Source organism: Cupressus sempervirens, chromosome 1 (genome assembly GCF_028749045.1).
Source record: "Cupressus sempervirens isolate cs-2001-9-10 chromosome 1, ASM2874904v1, whole genome shotgun sequence".
Classification (NCBI taxonomy): Eukaryota; Viridiplantae; Streptophyta; class Pinopsida; order Cupressales; family Cupressaceae; genus Cupressus; species Cupressus sempervirens.
This window is the reverse complement of record NC_143118.1, coordinates 849,144,115-849,160,555: the sequence shown is the minus strand read 5'-3', so window position 1 is coordinate 849,160,555 and position 16,441 is coordinate 849,144,115. Positions and strand designations below refer to the sequence as shown.

Sequence of the window (16,441 nt, the reverse complement as noted above, 5' to 3'; positions counted from 1 at the left end):
CCAAAATTATAAAAGATTTGCCAATATTTTATATATCTATAGAGTTTTTCTTGAAGTTTTTACCCTTTGTCAATTTAGTTGCTCACATTTGCCTTTTTGGTTTTCATCTTATAAATTTTATGAATACAAATAAATTTTATATATCTCAATCGTCATTTTTTTACGTCCACTTATTTTTGTTATTATTTACTGTATGATTCAAGTTCGACCCCACTCAAAATTGGCAAAAAAATCCAACTCTTATTAGTTCCTACCTTTGACAAAAAACTAATGGAATCATGAAGTTTCATATCATTTCCATAAACCAAAAATTTCAAAATATACTAATATTTGCAAAAGCTATTTGCATGTTTTTTTTAATCTAAAAATATTATTTTTAAAAAATTGTATTAGCTCATGATGAAAAAAGCAATGAAAAAATTCAATTTTCTTCAACAAAAATACAAATATTTTTTCTAAAACTTATATTAATGAATGCATTAATTGCAACTTGGATAAACTTTTAAAAAACACAAAAATCAATGAATGCATTAATTGCAACTTGGATAAATTTTTAAAAAACACAAAAATTAATGAATGCATTAATTGCAACTTTCTCTTTTCCACATTTGTAACAAGTGGATAAACTTTCACAAAAAAAAAAACAATTATTTTTATCTTCCACCTCACAAATATGTCTAATCAATATTAATTATTCGTATCTATTTTTCTTTCAATTCAAATATAGACTTCAATATTTTATATTTCTTATTTTAAATATATTTATTACTACTTTTTACATTGATGTTTACTTTTGTAATTTGTAAAATTTTATTCAAATATAAAATTCAATATATTTTTTATTTTAAACACATTTATTTACTTCTATTATTTTATAATTTTGCTCAATTTTTTTTATACCATTAATACTACCCCTCAAACTTACTACATATTTTGGTACTTAATTTAAATAATCAACAATTATTTTTTTAATTAAATATTTCAACTTATAATTGAATTGGTAGAAATCAATAATTCATTCATATAATATAATTTTTATTGTTATTTATATATTTTTTAAAATAATAAAATTATTAATATTTTTCAAATTCTCTTCAGCTCTCTATATTATTCTACCTTTTCTTGTCCTTATAATAACATATCATTCTCTCTTGTCCTTATAATAACATATCATTCTTTCTTTTAGCTGTCTTCGTATAGGATTATATTCCATGGGCCCATAGGCATCCTTGATATCAACATTAGCTTAGTTGTATATTACAAAAAAATATTTAAACATTTCCATTTTAAAAGACACTTCAACATTTTCCATTAGTTCCTCACTAAACACAAAAAATCAATCTTGAGCCATAAATATATCCATCAGTAAAACACAAAATTGTTGACAAAGATAGAGATCATTGTAAAAGCTACTTCAGTCACCCCTATTTGATTGATTGCTTCTGAAGTGGGTGAAAGATATCAACGACCATCATTCTTCTCATGCTTACCCTTGTGTGATGGAGTCTTTTATTGATGTTCCTCACATTGTCTTTTTAGGTTTAATTTAAGAAAAAGGATTTCTGTAAGAACTCTATTTTTGAAATTGGCTGATACAACAGAAGAAAAAGAAGCTGGTAGCTAAGTTGCTTCAGATATCGATGGAAGATGTCAACGATTATCATTTAGCTGGGGAGGCACGGGACTACTGAAGAAGGGAACCCAATCAAAGGTATAGCAGTAATGCGGAAACTGTAAATGCAAGCCAGAGAAATTGGAAGACATTCAATCTGACAACGCAATTTGTCTGAATACTGTTGATCTTCATTATTTAAATGATTATGACTGATTTGGATTTTTTAATAGTTTATCGGCTCATATAGGTTTGCAAAGATTACATAGAATGTTGTAATCTTGTATCATATTGCATGCTCACCAATATGCTTGCAGTGATAACACATTTCTAATGCAACATCTCCTAAGAAAGACATTTGTAATCAGAGTGATACTGCATGTGAACAAGTAGACTTCACATATCTATGACACTGAGATTCATAATGGACATAGCCTGCTCAGAGGGGATTTCAAATGGCCGTTAATGACCTGGAATGTTGACTGCTTATGAATCATATTGACACTAACAAATGACTGTTGGTGACATACAAAATCTCCCAAGCGTCTTGACTTGTGCCGGGAGAAATGCCTTGACATCTCTCCAGTGATAGTTCATCTAAACTGCAAACTTGGCTAACAAATGTTCTCAACACATGAAATCTACATATCGAGCATTATTTGTAAATTGATGTTTTGAATATAACTGGAGAAATTGAGAGATGCGTCTGAAATATTACCTGTCTTTGTACCAGTCTCCAGCAACAGAGATGCATCCCAGGGGCTGTGAGATGCATCTCTCAGCTGTACTATATTTTAGAACTGTCGAAACATGATAGGTATTTTTGAAATACAATTTCACAACTATGATAACATTCATCCACAACTGACTTTCCCAAAACCATCATAACATGCACATCTTTTAAACTCCGACTTTAAAAAAAAAATTGCAGAAAAGGAGTTGAGAAACAAATTTAGATTGCATGCCCAATCTTTTGAATACCTCACCTCAATATTCATTTAAAACTTAACCGCTATCTAACAAAATATGAAATGTAACTTCAAAAAAAATAGTTTGCAAACAGAATTCACTCCTTAATTGCAATACTCTTCCAATTGACATGGTCAATCCTTAAATTTCAGCATGGGCTTTTACATCTAAGAATCTGAATAAAAATATCAAAACTGCTTAAGTGCTAGTTGCTAAATTATTTCTTCTTCTTTGCTGCATCTCCTGCCTTAGTCTGCACAGATACAACCCAGGAATGCAATAAGTACATTGCCTCTCTGTAACAGAGAGCAAATAAGTAACTTTGACATGTCCCTCAAAAAAAAAGGTTTACCTTCTTGACTCCACGTATCTTCTTAGATCTGTTCTTCCTCTCTTTCAATTGCTTCCTAGACTTCTCCACCTTGGTAGCAAGCCCATTCTACAGGATTCATGCACCATAGCAAACATCAAGCTATAAAATAAAACATTTCCACTGGAGGCAACAAACTAAATGTGATCATTAAACTCTTAAACAATTGAAATAACTTTTACATATCATGGTTAGAAGATAATGACTGTGCTACCACCACAGAATACACATTACAAAAAGCGCATGGTCATACATTTGTAAAACAATGTTCTCAGACTTTGTGCCCCTGATTGTCCACTGAGCTCACATATTTGCAAATCCTTATTAATGTTGCAGAGAAGGTCCCTGTTTGTGCCTCTATGACTCCATAACATTCTTTAGACTCCATAAGAGGTCGGTAGTCACAAGGGGGACCTTCTCATCCAACATATTGAACTTGGAAGCCACGTAAGGCACTTAATCAGACACCACATAGATGTTACTTTGGGAGATCCAAAGGATTCCCCAACACGAGAACCTTATGGCCTTGCCATTTAAGCAAGCGAAGGCCACAATGACAGTTCATAACAATGTTACATAAAAAAAATTATTATCTATATATCATATCATTAAGGGTTCCGGTTTATTTTACACTTGCGCAATAGCCACTGCGCCCTTTCATGTGTTTCATAAATAATTAAGTGATTTAAGAGGATCTTCTTTGTTCTCTCTCAACCTCTACAGTCTGCCCTTTGCTGGGACGCCCTTAAAGGGCTCAACAGACTTACGATTTTCATCCCTATAGTCAAACAATAACAACCGACCCTTCATTCTATTATGCAGTGTCACACAAAATCTTGGTTGGGGAAAATCAAATATTAATTCAGCTGGATAGCAGTTGAGTGGAAAAGGGGCAATTTTAGACTTGGAAACAATCATCACTCAACCAAAGTAGCCCACTAATATCTCTCAAAGATTCCATTACGATCATCTCTTACATCTTGATGGTCTGATCCTCAAAAATTTCAGTACATTCATCAACATTTCTTCCATTGATCATGTTTCATTCTGAGATTATTCTGTACATGGTATTACCAGCAGAGATTCCTTAAAAAGCTTTAAAACATAAGCACAGATGAAGATAATTGCAATTTGAAAAGAACTTTTGGACAATGCTTCAAACTAACCGGGCTTTGGAATTTCTATGAGAAGATCTAGTGGGTTCTTAGGCTATTTTTGTACAAACACTCAGTCATATCCAGAAGCATTGTTGACTTAACTAACTAAATTATGGACCTCTTATTGCTTTAAACTCTTGTTAAAAACAAATCAAGAGTCAAAACTGCACCTTACATTTCCTGTACCCTTGACTTGGGCACTAGAGAATATGCTTTAATTGGAAATGTTGCCCTGTCCAGACTTCTACATGCCTTTGGATCACAGTGAAAGCATTTCCCCAAATATAAGCTTCTATACCATCTTTCACATATTTTGAGCCCCTCATGTTTCAGGTTCAAATTTTGAAGGTCATAAAGGTAGAAATAATCATAGATACTGATTACAGACCACCTGTATATTTTTTTGATGGTAGCAACAAAACATTCATTATCTCTAACCCTTTACTATTTAACTAAGTTGCCGGTTCGCGGTTCGGTTCCAAGTTCAGGTTCGAGAACCGGTTCGCTGGTTCAACAAAATTTTGAAAAGGGGTTTGGGTTAGTTAGTACAAAAACATGTAAAAAATATATATATATATATATACGAAGCATGAGTTAGAATTAGAATGTAGCATAGTAGCATAAACACATTTGAACAACAAAAAACTTTAAAACAGCATAAACAATATAGTAGCAAACCACAGCGATCATTGGAACCCCTAGCAACTAGATCTCTTCCCTTTCATTTAAAAAATTCATAACTGTATCTGATTAGTTTATGCAGATCAACAGTAAGTTTTAATAAAAAAATCTTCTTTTCATAAATTTATTTACCAAACTCTTATTATGATTAACATAATCGATTGAACGTGGTTAAAGACTAATTAGATCTAGCTTGCAGAAGGTAAATCCCTTTGACCAGCTGAATATTCTTCAATCTCTTTGGGCACAATCTCCCAAGCACTGATCAACAACAGTAAACTGAAAAAAGACCATTCATGGAGGCCTCTGGATAACACAGTCTGACGTCCCAGATTCAGTATTCTTTAATACAATTTTTAATATACCTAGAGGAGAAATAATCAGCCAAACAGTGATAGACAATGTGGTAAGTAGCTGCCCCACCTGACCATATTCATGTGACCGTAACTTTCTTCTGCAGGGCAACATTTCCCAATAAAACGTTGTTTATTGTTTAGTGTTTGAAAAATTCATATTGCTACTCAAAGAGGCCCTGAAATTCCTCGAAATTGGTCATGGTGGTCACCACATGTTGAGCATCTTCTCTTGTGGGTGTCTCAAATTTAGTAGCATTTTGATTCAAATAGAAAGTGTTTTACAGCTAGGGATTACTCAACACTAAAAAACTGTGGCATTGTAATGCCTACCAACCCAGACCCAAGATGTATCAACATAAATTAAATTAAAACATGCTGTAATGTGAAAAATTTATATGTGGTTCTCCTGGGTTCGAACCCTGGTCCGAAATTTTATATGTGGTTCTCTTGGGTTCGAACCAAGCCTCCAAAAACGAACCCAGGTCGAACCGGACCAGAACCACAAACCGGTTCGAACTGGTACATGGTCCAGAGGGGGGGGGAGGTACCCGTGCAACTTAGCTATTTAATAATAAATTTATTAATGATATGCTCTAAATTTTGTGATTTTATCTAAAGGAAGCAAAAAGATGGCCTACATATTTTGAGATATTTTCTTCACAAGAATTTGTACATAAGTCAACTTTTTATAAATTTATTCCACATTTTCAGAAACTGATTAACTTTTTCTGATCCTTTCAGTTTACCAGTTTTCAATAAACAACAAAAACTCAGCTTGTGAAAATTTTAAAACAGTATAGCAGCCCGTTGAAATGATTTATTATGGTCAGAAGCTAGAAATTTAAAGGATTCTCTGGCTTTGGTTGAACACAGTTGAATCAATCAATCACATCCAAGTTGAGTGGAACTGATATAGCTTAAAAGGAAAGACAATGTCAACAAGCCGCCAAAACAAGGTCAATGGGCTTCAAAAGAGTTCATTCAGTCATCATAGAGACTTACTAAAATATAGTTGCATGAAATAAAACAAACATAACTAATTGCAAAATACAAAGCATTAAAGCAATGTAAACACAACTAAGGGCAGTTTTAAAATGGTCAAACTACAATCATTAAAACAATGTATAAAACTCATCTATTCCAATATTATATCTTTGATTTATCCTTTGTAAACACACAAACATAGGGCAGATTTTTAAAAAAAATGTGCTAAAATCATAAATACTAAGTAAAAAAAATCTTGTGAGATGATGACAAAATCTATAAATCATTCAATCAGGCAAACATGCCCTGTGCAAATGTCAAGGTTTTAAGTCTATCACTTATGATAAAATTAAAAATGCCAATGCAACATTTAGCAATGCTGGTAGGAAATGTCTAGGACTGATGAGGCCATGCTGCACAATCTTAGAAAAGAATCAAATATTCCATTAAGAACTTCTACAATAGTGATCAATTGACCCTTGGTGCTCAAGAATGAACTGGCAATGCACCGTGATCTATGCAGACATAGGGAATCAAGTATTCCACCTTATGTTTCATTAGTAAAAATATTCAAAAAGGACTGTTCTCACTATTTTGACACCACCTATGTTTGGATTAGATAACCAATTGGTGCTTACTGTGTGCAAGGCCTAAGCAAGTCAAAAGAAGGAAAATTGAACATGAGAAAACTATGTCACCTACAAGAACCTGCATATGAGAATCGCAGCTTCTCATAGAAAACAAGTCCATCCCTCTCATTTCTTCTCATCCGAATGTGAATCAGATGCATCAATGGGGCCATGTTTTTCTCTGATAAACCTAAATAGGGCCGAAAGAACAATCCAATTACTGTGAAAATTATTGCTATCCCCCAGGGACCTCTGATTGTGTACTGGAGGTAACTGTATGAAAAACTTCATAAATAGTTAGACAAACAATTAGAGCTCATCGACTAAGGCCTAAGCAAGTTGAAAGAAGGAAATAAGTTATCACAATGATGACTACCCATATTTGACTGAAACGCACCCTTGGTTGTAAAAAGAAACGAATCATGCGATGCCACATCAACCACACAAAGTGCCCTCTTTACAAGACAATTGGTAACTTTGAATGCCTTGTGAAAAGCGTTAACAGGGAATCGTATTTGATGATGTGGCTCTAAACACCTTATAGATACAAGTAAAGGACTTGCCAAGTAAGCTGTTTTAAAAATTGGAAGTGATGTAAAATTTCTACAAGATTTTGCGAAGCACAAATCTAAGGTGCTCACATACTGAGTTCTCTGCCCCATATGATTAATATATGTGGCATTTGGAAAGTGTCCTCATGTCTCAATCTCTGAGAGAATTACAAGGCAAACAAAACCTCACCCAAAAAGATTGTGATTAGTTTCAGCATGTAAGGATAAAAACATGCTCTTCAGCTGCCCAGAGGGACTCCTCACACAATGTGACCAATAATATCAGAGACAGTAAGGTTGAATGACAATATCATCTAAAATCATCGAGAAAGTAACAATGAAGAAGAAATTCGAGCAACCTATACGTATGCTGGAATAAAGTGCATTACATCCTTGACAGATTTGGTGACTGTTGTTCTCCAATGAAATAACATAATGGTAAAAATGTCAGAAATAGTTGAGTGGAGGATGATGTTTAATAGGGATGCAATAGGGTGGAGGATCAAATTGGTCTAATTACACCAAAAAACCTTGACATAGAGTAAAACATGTAACAAGAAAAAAAGTAATCAGTGCCTCTATGGACTTAACAGTAACACCAGAAGTTCTAACTTCGTGAATATGGGAAGTATGCCCAACAATATTCTCTTAACAAAAAGAAATTGTGCGACAAACTTATAAGAAACATTGAACTGAGCTGTCAACATGTCCAATTTCGTTTAGTCTTAGTGGTTGAGTCACATTTTCTAATTAGGGTACAACTCCCTCCACTGGTACGAATTAGATAAAAGGCCTTCTAGTGCATTCATTCTGTCTTTCTTATAAGAATAAATAAAAGTTAAACTCATTAGTCTACTTGTGTAATCAGTTTAGACTTCCGGGTGCTCATATTGACTTTTGGAATCTACTCCTTGATTTGCAAGTATTCGTAAAACAAGGCGGGGAGGGGGGTATGACTTATATCAAAGAAATATACTTAACTAACTGAAATATGATTTAAGAAAAGCTCAATCATTGCCATGGAAAGGACACAGGAAGAAGTAAAAAGTAAAAGTATATATGGCAAAATATCAGACTGCCATTTGAATTTTTTTGTTTGAAAAAGTTTGCTTACCCTGATAAGCCTGTACTTCGGCTCATACTTTTTCGCACTCTCAAGGCTATCATAAATCAACCCAAATCCGGTAGATTTCCCCCCTCCGAATTGGGTTCTGAACCCAAATACGAAAATGGTTTGGGGATCTCTAACTTCGTAGAGCTTTGCTAGCTTATCCTTGAGCTCAACCTTCAATAGACACAAACAATCAATCAATGCACAGATAAAGAACAGCCCTAGATATCTCGTTTATTCAACCAGTTCATACAATCATTAAACAAATTCATAACAACGCAACAAACGTCATGAATCCATCCTAAGAAAAACTCGAAAAAAAGAGAGAATAAATAGTTTTACCTTGGAGACATTTGGCCTGCCAGGATGCAGAACATCAATCACCTGTATTTGACAACGGATACAAGGAATGGGATGCAAATTTCAGATACATAATGGATCCGAGAGCAATACCCATGACAAGGTTCTTTGAAGAAAGAAGGAAAATAAAAATTGGGAAACGAAAACACTTACAAATTGCTTCCTTGCGAGAAGCCTGTTTGTCATAAACTTCCGCGTTCTCACTGTAACAGCCTTACCGTCCGCCATCCTTGCTCGAAACTCTCAAGGCTTTGGCTCCCCTTCAGATTCTCGCCGCTTCGCTGTTGCAACTGGCAAAAATATTCACGATGCAAAACCCTAGGAACTCCTTTAAAAGCCTTCAACTCTTCCCTTTGAGGCAAACCCTAAAATATCAAATACCTTCGATACAGATGTATTTTACGTGAATGGCCAATTGGAAATACCTTTATGCATTTCTTCATCGACGGCACGCAAGGATTACCAATAACTTCGTGAGGTTCTATTAGTTTTAATTTAATCTAAAATATAGAATTAAAATATTTTACCTTTGTTTTACTCTCTCTATATATATATATTTATAATGTATAAAATAGGTGTTACAAGAAAGAAAGAAATTTAATATACATGTATATTAATAAAAATGATAGTACAATATGTAAGATATTATATGTACTATCGTGAAGGTTATGTAAATTCTAAGATTTTTACAAAATTTGTAAAATATAAAAAATTTCTCCTCCACATCCTAATGATGGATCAATAAGTGTGATTTGAAACATTGATGTAAAAAATTAACACACAATCTAATCAAGAAATGCATCCCAATAATAAACATGTTGTTAACATGTGATTGCTTCAGTCATTTAAGGAAGTATGGTTCATCATAAAGAATTTACTAACAAATTCAATGTTTTACTTGATCTCCCTCATTACACCAAATGTGAGAATAAAATTCGAGTCAATGGAAAATGGCTTGAAAAGGGAAAATCAGCAAATAGAAACTATGCCAACCATAAATCTTGTGGTAATGTTTTTTTTTTTTTTTGCAAGGTCAATATTGCCTACGGCTCCAAGGCCTCCTTTGGTTTGACATAAGAATTCAGGGGAATACAACCTTACATCTACAAGTAAGCCAGATGAAAGGAGGGGGCCAATAGAACCCTAAGACTAAAAATCTCAATACAATTTGACTGAGAATTGGCAAAGGTTGGAAAGTGGTGTGAGATTGCAAGGTGAAGAAATCCCAACAAACTAAGGTTCTCATAAAAAATGGTTTAAATAGTTTATGGGACATCGTTGGACAACTAGTAAGACGCCAAATTTTGCTTCGACCCCAAATAAAATTCTGCTAGGAAGACCAACAAAAGCTGCCAAGGCTAAAACTTTGAATCTTATGAAGCCACAACACAATCTACAAGAGCTTCATCGCAGTGGCATCAAAGACCTCCAAATAAATGTAAGGATGAATGAGCCTATGCTCCAAGTATCTCTAAACATGGCTATAAAGAGCATAGAGGCCTTTGATCGAACAGGCAATTCAGGACATGGCAAAGCCAATATAGATGAACAGATAAAAACTATGAAGATCAATAATAGTTTCTCATATAGTTTATGGTGTTGTTTAGTATGGAGCCTGACCAACCCTTAAGTGGGAAATCATTAGCTTATGGTGACTAATCAAGTAAGTATTTTACACTTTCAACACTTAGTAATAGGGGTTTGAGGGTGACAATTCCCAACTACAAGGGTTTGAGGGAGAAGCACCCCAAAAAACAAAGATTGGCCTATTTTTCTAGGGGTCGACATGTTGTAACCAACTCTAGCCCTAATTTTGTAAGCAACGATATGCTTGTATAAAATGGCTTAGGGATTTTTTGTAGGATGATGAGATAGTAGCTTCTTGCAGCAGTATTGAGTTGCAAGGGATTGCAAATTGAAATCAAATTGAAATCATTGGATAATGAATATTGCACTCTTGTTTGCTAGACATAGCCCCGGGATTGGATGAACCACATTAAATCTTTGTGTCTTGTGTTCTCTTTTGTGTGCTCTATGCCTTTCTAATATTGGTTGTATTTGCATGTAATTGTTATGTATGTCATGTTAATCCTAACATATGGGATTACCGCAAACATAATGGCCCATTTGGACGATGGTGCGGTTTAAGATCAACCATGATATGCATTGTCCAATGGATCCAAGTTTCAAGGACTGGGTAAGTGTTAGTATCCTCGATGAAGGTTTTCTATTCGTGGATTATAATTATATTTCTCTAAACATTAAAGTATTTACTGAATAACCTAATTTATTTTAATGGATATTACTTTTATAAAAAACCTAAATGAGAGACTAATTTTAACTCTGAGGACTTTGACAACATTTTAGTACCAAGATGGGTAATGATACCCAACATGCATGTGGAGTCACTAAATAGTCACGTTTTAATTAGGATGGGTAATCTCTTTGGTGGTTTAAAAGATTGGATAGTAACTTTGAATCATTGTCAAATGTTAAGATTCTTGTTAACCTATAAACAAAACAAAACAAGCAATGCAACGAATCAAAATTATTACGAATCCATTTATTTACCTGCTAAAATTGTAAATCTATGAAGGCAATTTTAATGAATAAATTGTTCTAAATGAACCTGATAATAGAAAATAAAGGAAATATAACAACTTGTTATCTTTGAATAAGGGCAAGATGATTTTAGGAACGCACATGGATGATATAATGATCACCCTAAACCCAATAGAGGGTTTACTATCTCACAGGGAAATAAGTATCTAGAGAAATACACTATTGGCCCAATAGCTAGAGGTAGCTCAAAATTATAGAGATAGAAGAAGGGGAGATAATAGAGGGAGGATGCCTTTATTTTCCTTTTCCTAATGAAGAGGTGACAAAACGTCATGCTATTACCCCTCAATCACTAATAAATTAGAGATAGATCTAGAAGTGAGGAGAAATAACATAAGGGAGCAACCTATTATTGTCATAGAATCAATAAATGTAGAACTGGAATAGGAGACTACACCAAGGTCAGATTCTAAGCAACATGATACAAAAAACAAAGATAACAATGTTGATGTTGTGGCTAAATTGACCTTGATAATTGTATAAAGGTTATGGAAATGATCATTGCAAAGAATATTAATGAAGCATATATAGACAACTTATAAAATCATGTTAATATCAAACACAATTATGAACAAAATACTATATGTAAGGAAAAGGTTGACATATTATACATTGGATTGGAGAAACATGATCGTGTATTGGGTTGTAATGAGATATATAAACAAATAAAAATATAGATAAGATTGATATAAAATCAGTGAGCATTGAATAAATAGGCAACCAAGAGGGAGGTGTAGCAGAGATACTCTAGGCTAAGGACCTCAACAAGATAGAGGTGTTGTTATGTCGATCCTAATTAGACTCAGGGGTTAATTTATCCCTACTTTATTTGGTGTGGTTTTCCCCCGTATTATTCTATAGGGGTTAAGGGATAGCACCCCTTACAGGGTCCTGGGGTAGAGCCCCAAGCACACTCCCTATCATGGTAGTAGGTGGGGTCGAGTGAAAACTCAACTTACTTTATTATTGTAAAAGTTGTTTACTATTATTTTTTTATTGGATGACTTATTGTAGCCCTAATTTTGCAAGTTAAAAGAATCTTGTATAAAATGGCTTAGGGTTAGGGATTTTATAAAAATATGTATGATGATATTGTAGCTTCTTGCAACAATATTGAGTTGTAAGGGATTACAAATAGTAATTAGGTTATAATCATTGGATAATAAGAATATTGGACTTGTTGTTGGTGGACGTAACCTAGGGATTAGATGAACCACATTAAATATGTTTGTCTTGTGTTCTCTTTTGCATACTTCATTATTTTCTAATGTTGGATATATTTGCATGTAATTGTTATTTTTGTCTCATTAAGCCTAACAAGTGGTATCAGAGAAAGGTTGTTTTCAGTTATCCTCTGCATGAATGCTTCACAATTGAGTAAGACTCTCATGATAGAGTGGGAGTGATGGAAGATGAGGGTAAGTTGAAGGTTGAGAAGTTTAATGGGTAAAACTTTTAGTTACATGAAAAATGCAAATGGAGGATTATCTTTATTAGAATGATTTATGGTGGCCATTGCAAGAAAATTTCAAGAAACTGGAAGCTATGACAAATCAAGACTAGGATATTTTGGACAGAAAGGCACTTGGAAGTATTTGTTTATACCTAGCATAATTGGTGGGATTTAATATTACAAAAGCAAAGATGACTATAAGTTGATGCGAACCCTACCAAAGTTGTATGAATATCCCTCTACTTCAAAAAAGGTATCTCTCATAAAGCATTTATTTAATATGAAGATGGTAGAAGGTAGATCAATTGGTGACCATTTAAATGAGTTTAATACAATTACTATTTAATTATCCTTTGAAATGTCAATTTTGATCAAGAAATTAGGTCTCTCTTAATTTTGTGTTCTTCACCTGAAAGCTAGGATGGCTTGGTAATGGTTGTGAGCAGTTCTATTTATGGTTTTAATACACTAAATTTTGATGATGTTCTTGGTGTTATTCTGAGTGAGGAAACTTGTAGTAAGAGCTCAAACAAGTCTACATTAGGAAGTGTCTTGAATGCACAAAGCAGAGGCTGAACAAACAAGAGAAGAAATAATTTTAAAAATTGTGGGAAATTAAGAGGAAAATCAAAGGGAAGGAGATCTCAATCTAGGGGACCAAGAGATTATTGGTATTATGGGAAATCAAGGCATAAGAAGAAAGATTTATGGGTTCAAAAGAACGATAAAGGAGACAAACAAGAAGGAAACAAGGAGGCAAATGTGGTAAGTAATAAATACGAAGAAGATGTTTTGCTTCTTTTTTTAGAAAATGTTGATGATTCACGAGTTCTAGATTCAGGAGCATCATTTCATGTTGCTCCCCATAAGGGTTGTTTTCTTGATTATGTCAAAGGGGATTTTGGGCTAGATTATTTGGGAGACAATGAACCCTGACCAAGTAGGAATTTAATTTTAGCAGGACAACTAGATGATGAGGGTTGCATAGTTACTTTTAATGATAAAATTTGGAAGGTTTCAAAAGGTTCCTTATAATTAGAAAAAGGTGTGAAAGTAGGTACCTTGTATCTCTGTACAAGTCATATTGTTCCTTCTACTTTAATTATTTTAGAGAAAATTGAATTTTTAGGAACATTTGTTGAAGTCCAGTAGGGAGAACAAACAATTGTCTTAAATTCTAAAACAACACCATGGCACAACAAGCTTGGGCACATAAGTGAGAAATGTATGAAATTAATTCATTGAGAGAAAGTTTTATTAGGTCTGAAATGTGTCAATATATACTTCTATGAAATTTTTGTTTATAGAAAACAAAAAAAAGTTAGTATTGTGAAGAGTGGGAAGGAAAAACAAAATGCGGAATTAGAGCTTGTGCATACAAATATATGGGGAATAGTTCAGGTATCTTCCCTTGGCAACTCTCATTATTATGTTACATTTATTGATGATGCAACTAGAAAAGCATGGGTTTATTTCCTTAGACATATATCTGATGTATTTGTAACTTTTATGAAATAAAAATGCTTGGTGGAAAATAAGACTAGTAAAAGGCTAAAATGTCTCAGATCTAATAATAGTGGTATGTATTGTAGCAATGAGTTTGAAGATTATGTTCTACTAATGGTATTTGTAGGCAGAAAATTGTTCTAAGGACTCCATAGAAAAATGGAGTGGTTGAATGCATGAACGAGACAATAATAGAGCATGCAAGGAGTATGATTTTGCATGTTGGGACTCCCTTAAACATGTGGATAGAGGCTATTAATATTATTGTGCATTTGATCAATAAAGGTCCCTCTACTCCTTTGGGTTGTGGTATTCAAGAGGAAGCATGGATTGGTAATGAGGTGAGTTATTCTTTTCTTGGAACCTTCGGTTACAAAGCATTTGCACATATAAATTTTGAAAATTGAACCAAGCTGAAATTTAAGTCAAAGAAATGTATATTTTTTGGATATGGCATTGATAAATTTGGTTATATGCTTTGGGATTTTAAAAATCATAAAAATGTAAGAAGTAGGGATGTCATATTCAATGAGAAAGTGTTGTATAAAGATCTATTGCAGTAATACAAGAAGAAAGAAAATGATTATAGAGTACTAGAAGATAATCCAATAGATGATGGTCCAGTTGTGCCATATGCCCTATAACAACAACAACACATACCCCAAACCTTGGAGTAAAGGCTAGACGGTCAACAAGGCTAAGTAGACCTCCAAAAAGATTTTCTCCCTCTTGGTATTCTATTTTATTAATAGATGCAAGTGAACCCAAAAATTATGACGAAGTTGTGCAGGTGGATACAAGTCTTCCATGATAGAAGAAATGGACTCTTTGCTGAGAAATCAAACTTAGGATTTCTGTAAGTTACCTATAGGTAAAGGGGTTTTATACACTAAATGGGTTTACAGGCTTAAAGAAGAGATGGAGGTAAGAAAATATTTAAAGTCAAGTTAGTTGTATAAGTATTTACATAGAAAAGGGCATTGATTTTGATCAGATATTTTTTCATGTTGTTAAAATGACTTATATTCATATTGTTTTAAGTATTATGGCTACTATAGAATTGCATTTGGATCATCTCAATGTTAAACAACTTTTATTAATGGTGATTTGGATGAAGAAATGTATATGGCACAACTACGGGGATTTGAGGTCAAGGGTAAAGAGAACATAGTGTGCAAATTGAACATGAGTTTATATGCCTTGAGGCAACCACCTTAGCAATGGTATCTTAAATTTGATAGTATTATGCATGAGCATGATTACAATATGTGTCATTCAAACTATTGTGTTTACTTTAAGAGGTCAAATGTGTTGGAAATATAGGATAGGCTAGGTTACTGAGAGGGGAGAGGTGAATCAGGAACCAATAAAACTTAATATTATTTCACCAATTAATCCTTCATATATATTCTTATCTAATTGCATGCATGAAGAACTAAAAGCAATAAAACATTCATAACACTTTGACCCAAGATATGGTGACCCAAAAACCTTCCAAATAGAAAGTAAAACTAGGGTGGAGATGATACCCACAAGCTTTAGTACTGCAGTATAAAGTTCATTGATTAAGGCTTACAATTGATCACTTTTGATGATCTACCTTGTTAGGAGCAATAAGGACTGTTGGATCCACCTTATGAAAGGATTTATAAAACATACAATAAAGCATGCACTCAGTAAAGAGATTTACAAAAGGTTGTTAGTCTACCTTGTGAAAGGATTTAACTGATACACCTGTTAGGATGAACCAGTGGTTGATCTTTGATCTTCAACTCTGATTTGTTGGTTAAGATTCCTTTGAAGTGTAATGATCACATTTCTATGATAGATAAATCTTTGTTGCTCCTTGTACTACTTGTAGCCTTCTTAACTCGCACTTTTGCTCTTTTTATTTTCTTCTTTTTATTTATTTTTCACACTTTTGGATGTGATACAATACATTACATATATATCAATTCAAACTACAATTCATCAAAATTGGCTATAATACAAGTTTTACCAAAATACACAAAGTCGGCTCAACTGCTGGCACTTGGGGTTCTGAAGACAAACTCAATGAGGTTCGGATACTCAACACTCG

General features: G+C 33.6%; 1 protein-coding gene across 1 annotated transcript; it reads right to left on the bottom strand.

Moving 5' to 3' along the window:
• Positions 1-2,551: 2,551 nt before the first annotated feature.
• On the bottom strand, positions 2,552-9,183 carry LOC149580509 (small ribosomal subunit protein eS24z-like). The gene is made up of 5 exons (XM_089791487.1): positions 8,934-9,183; positions 8,763-8,804; positions 8,424-8,594; positions 2,934-3,020; positions 2,552-2,834 (listed from the first exon to the last, which is right to left on the bottom strand). Exons 1-5 carry the CDS (start codon positions 9,006-9,008, stop codon positions 2,799-2,801), a joined length of 411 nt encoding a protein of 136 aa, XP_089647613.1. The 5' UTR covers positions 9,009-9,183; the 3' UTR covers positions 2,552-2,798.
• Between the last annotated feature and the right edge of the window lie 7,258 nt (positions 9,184-16,441).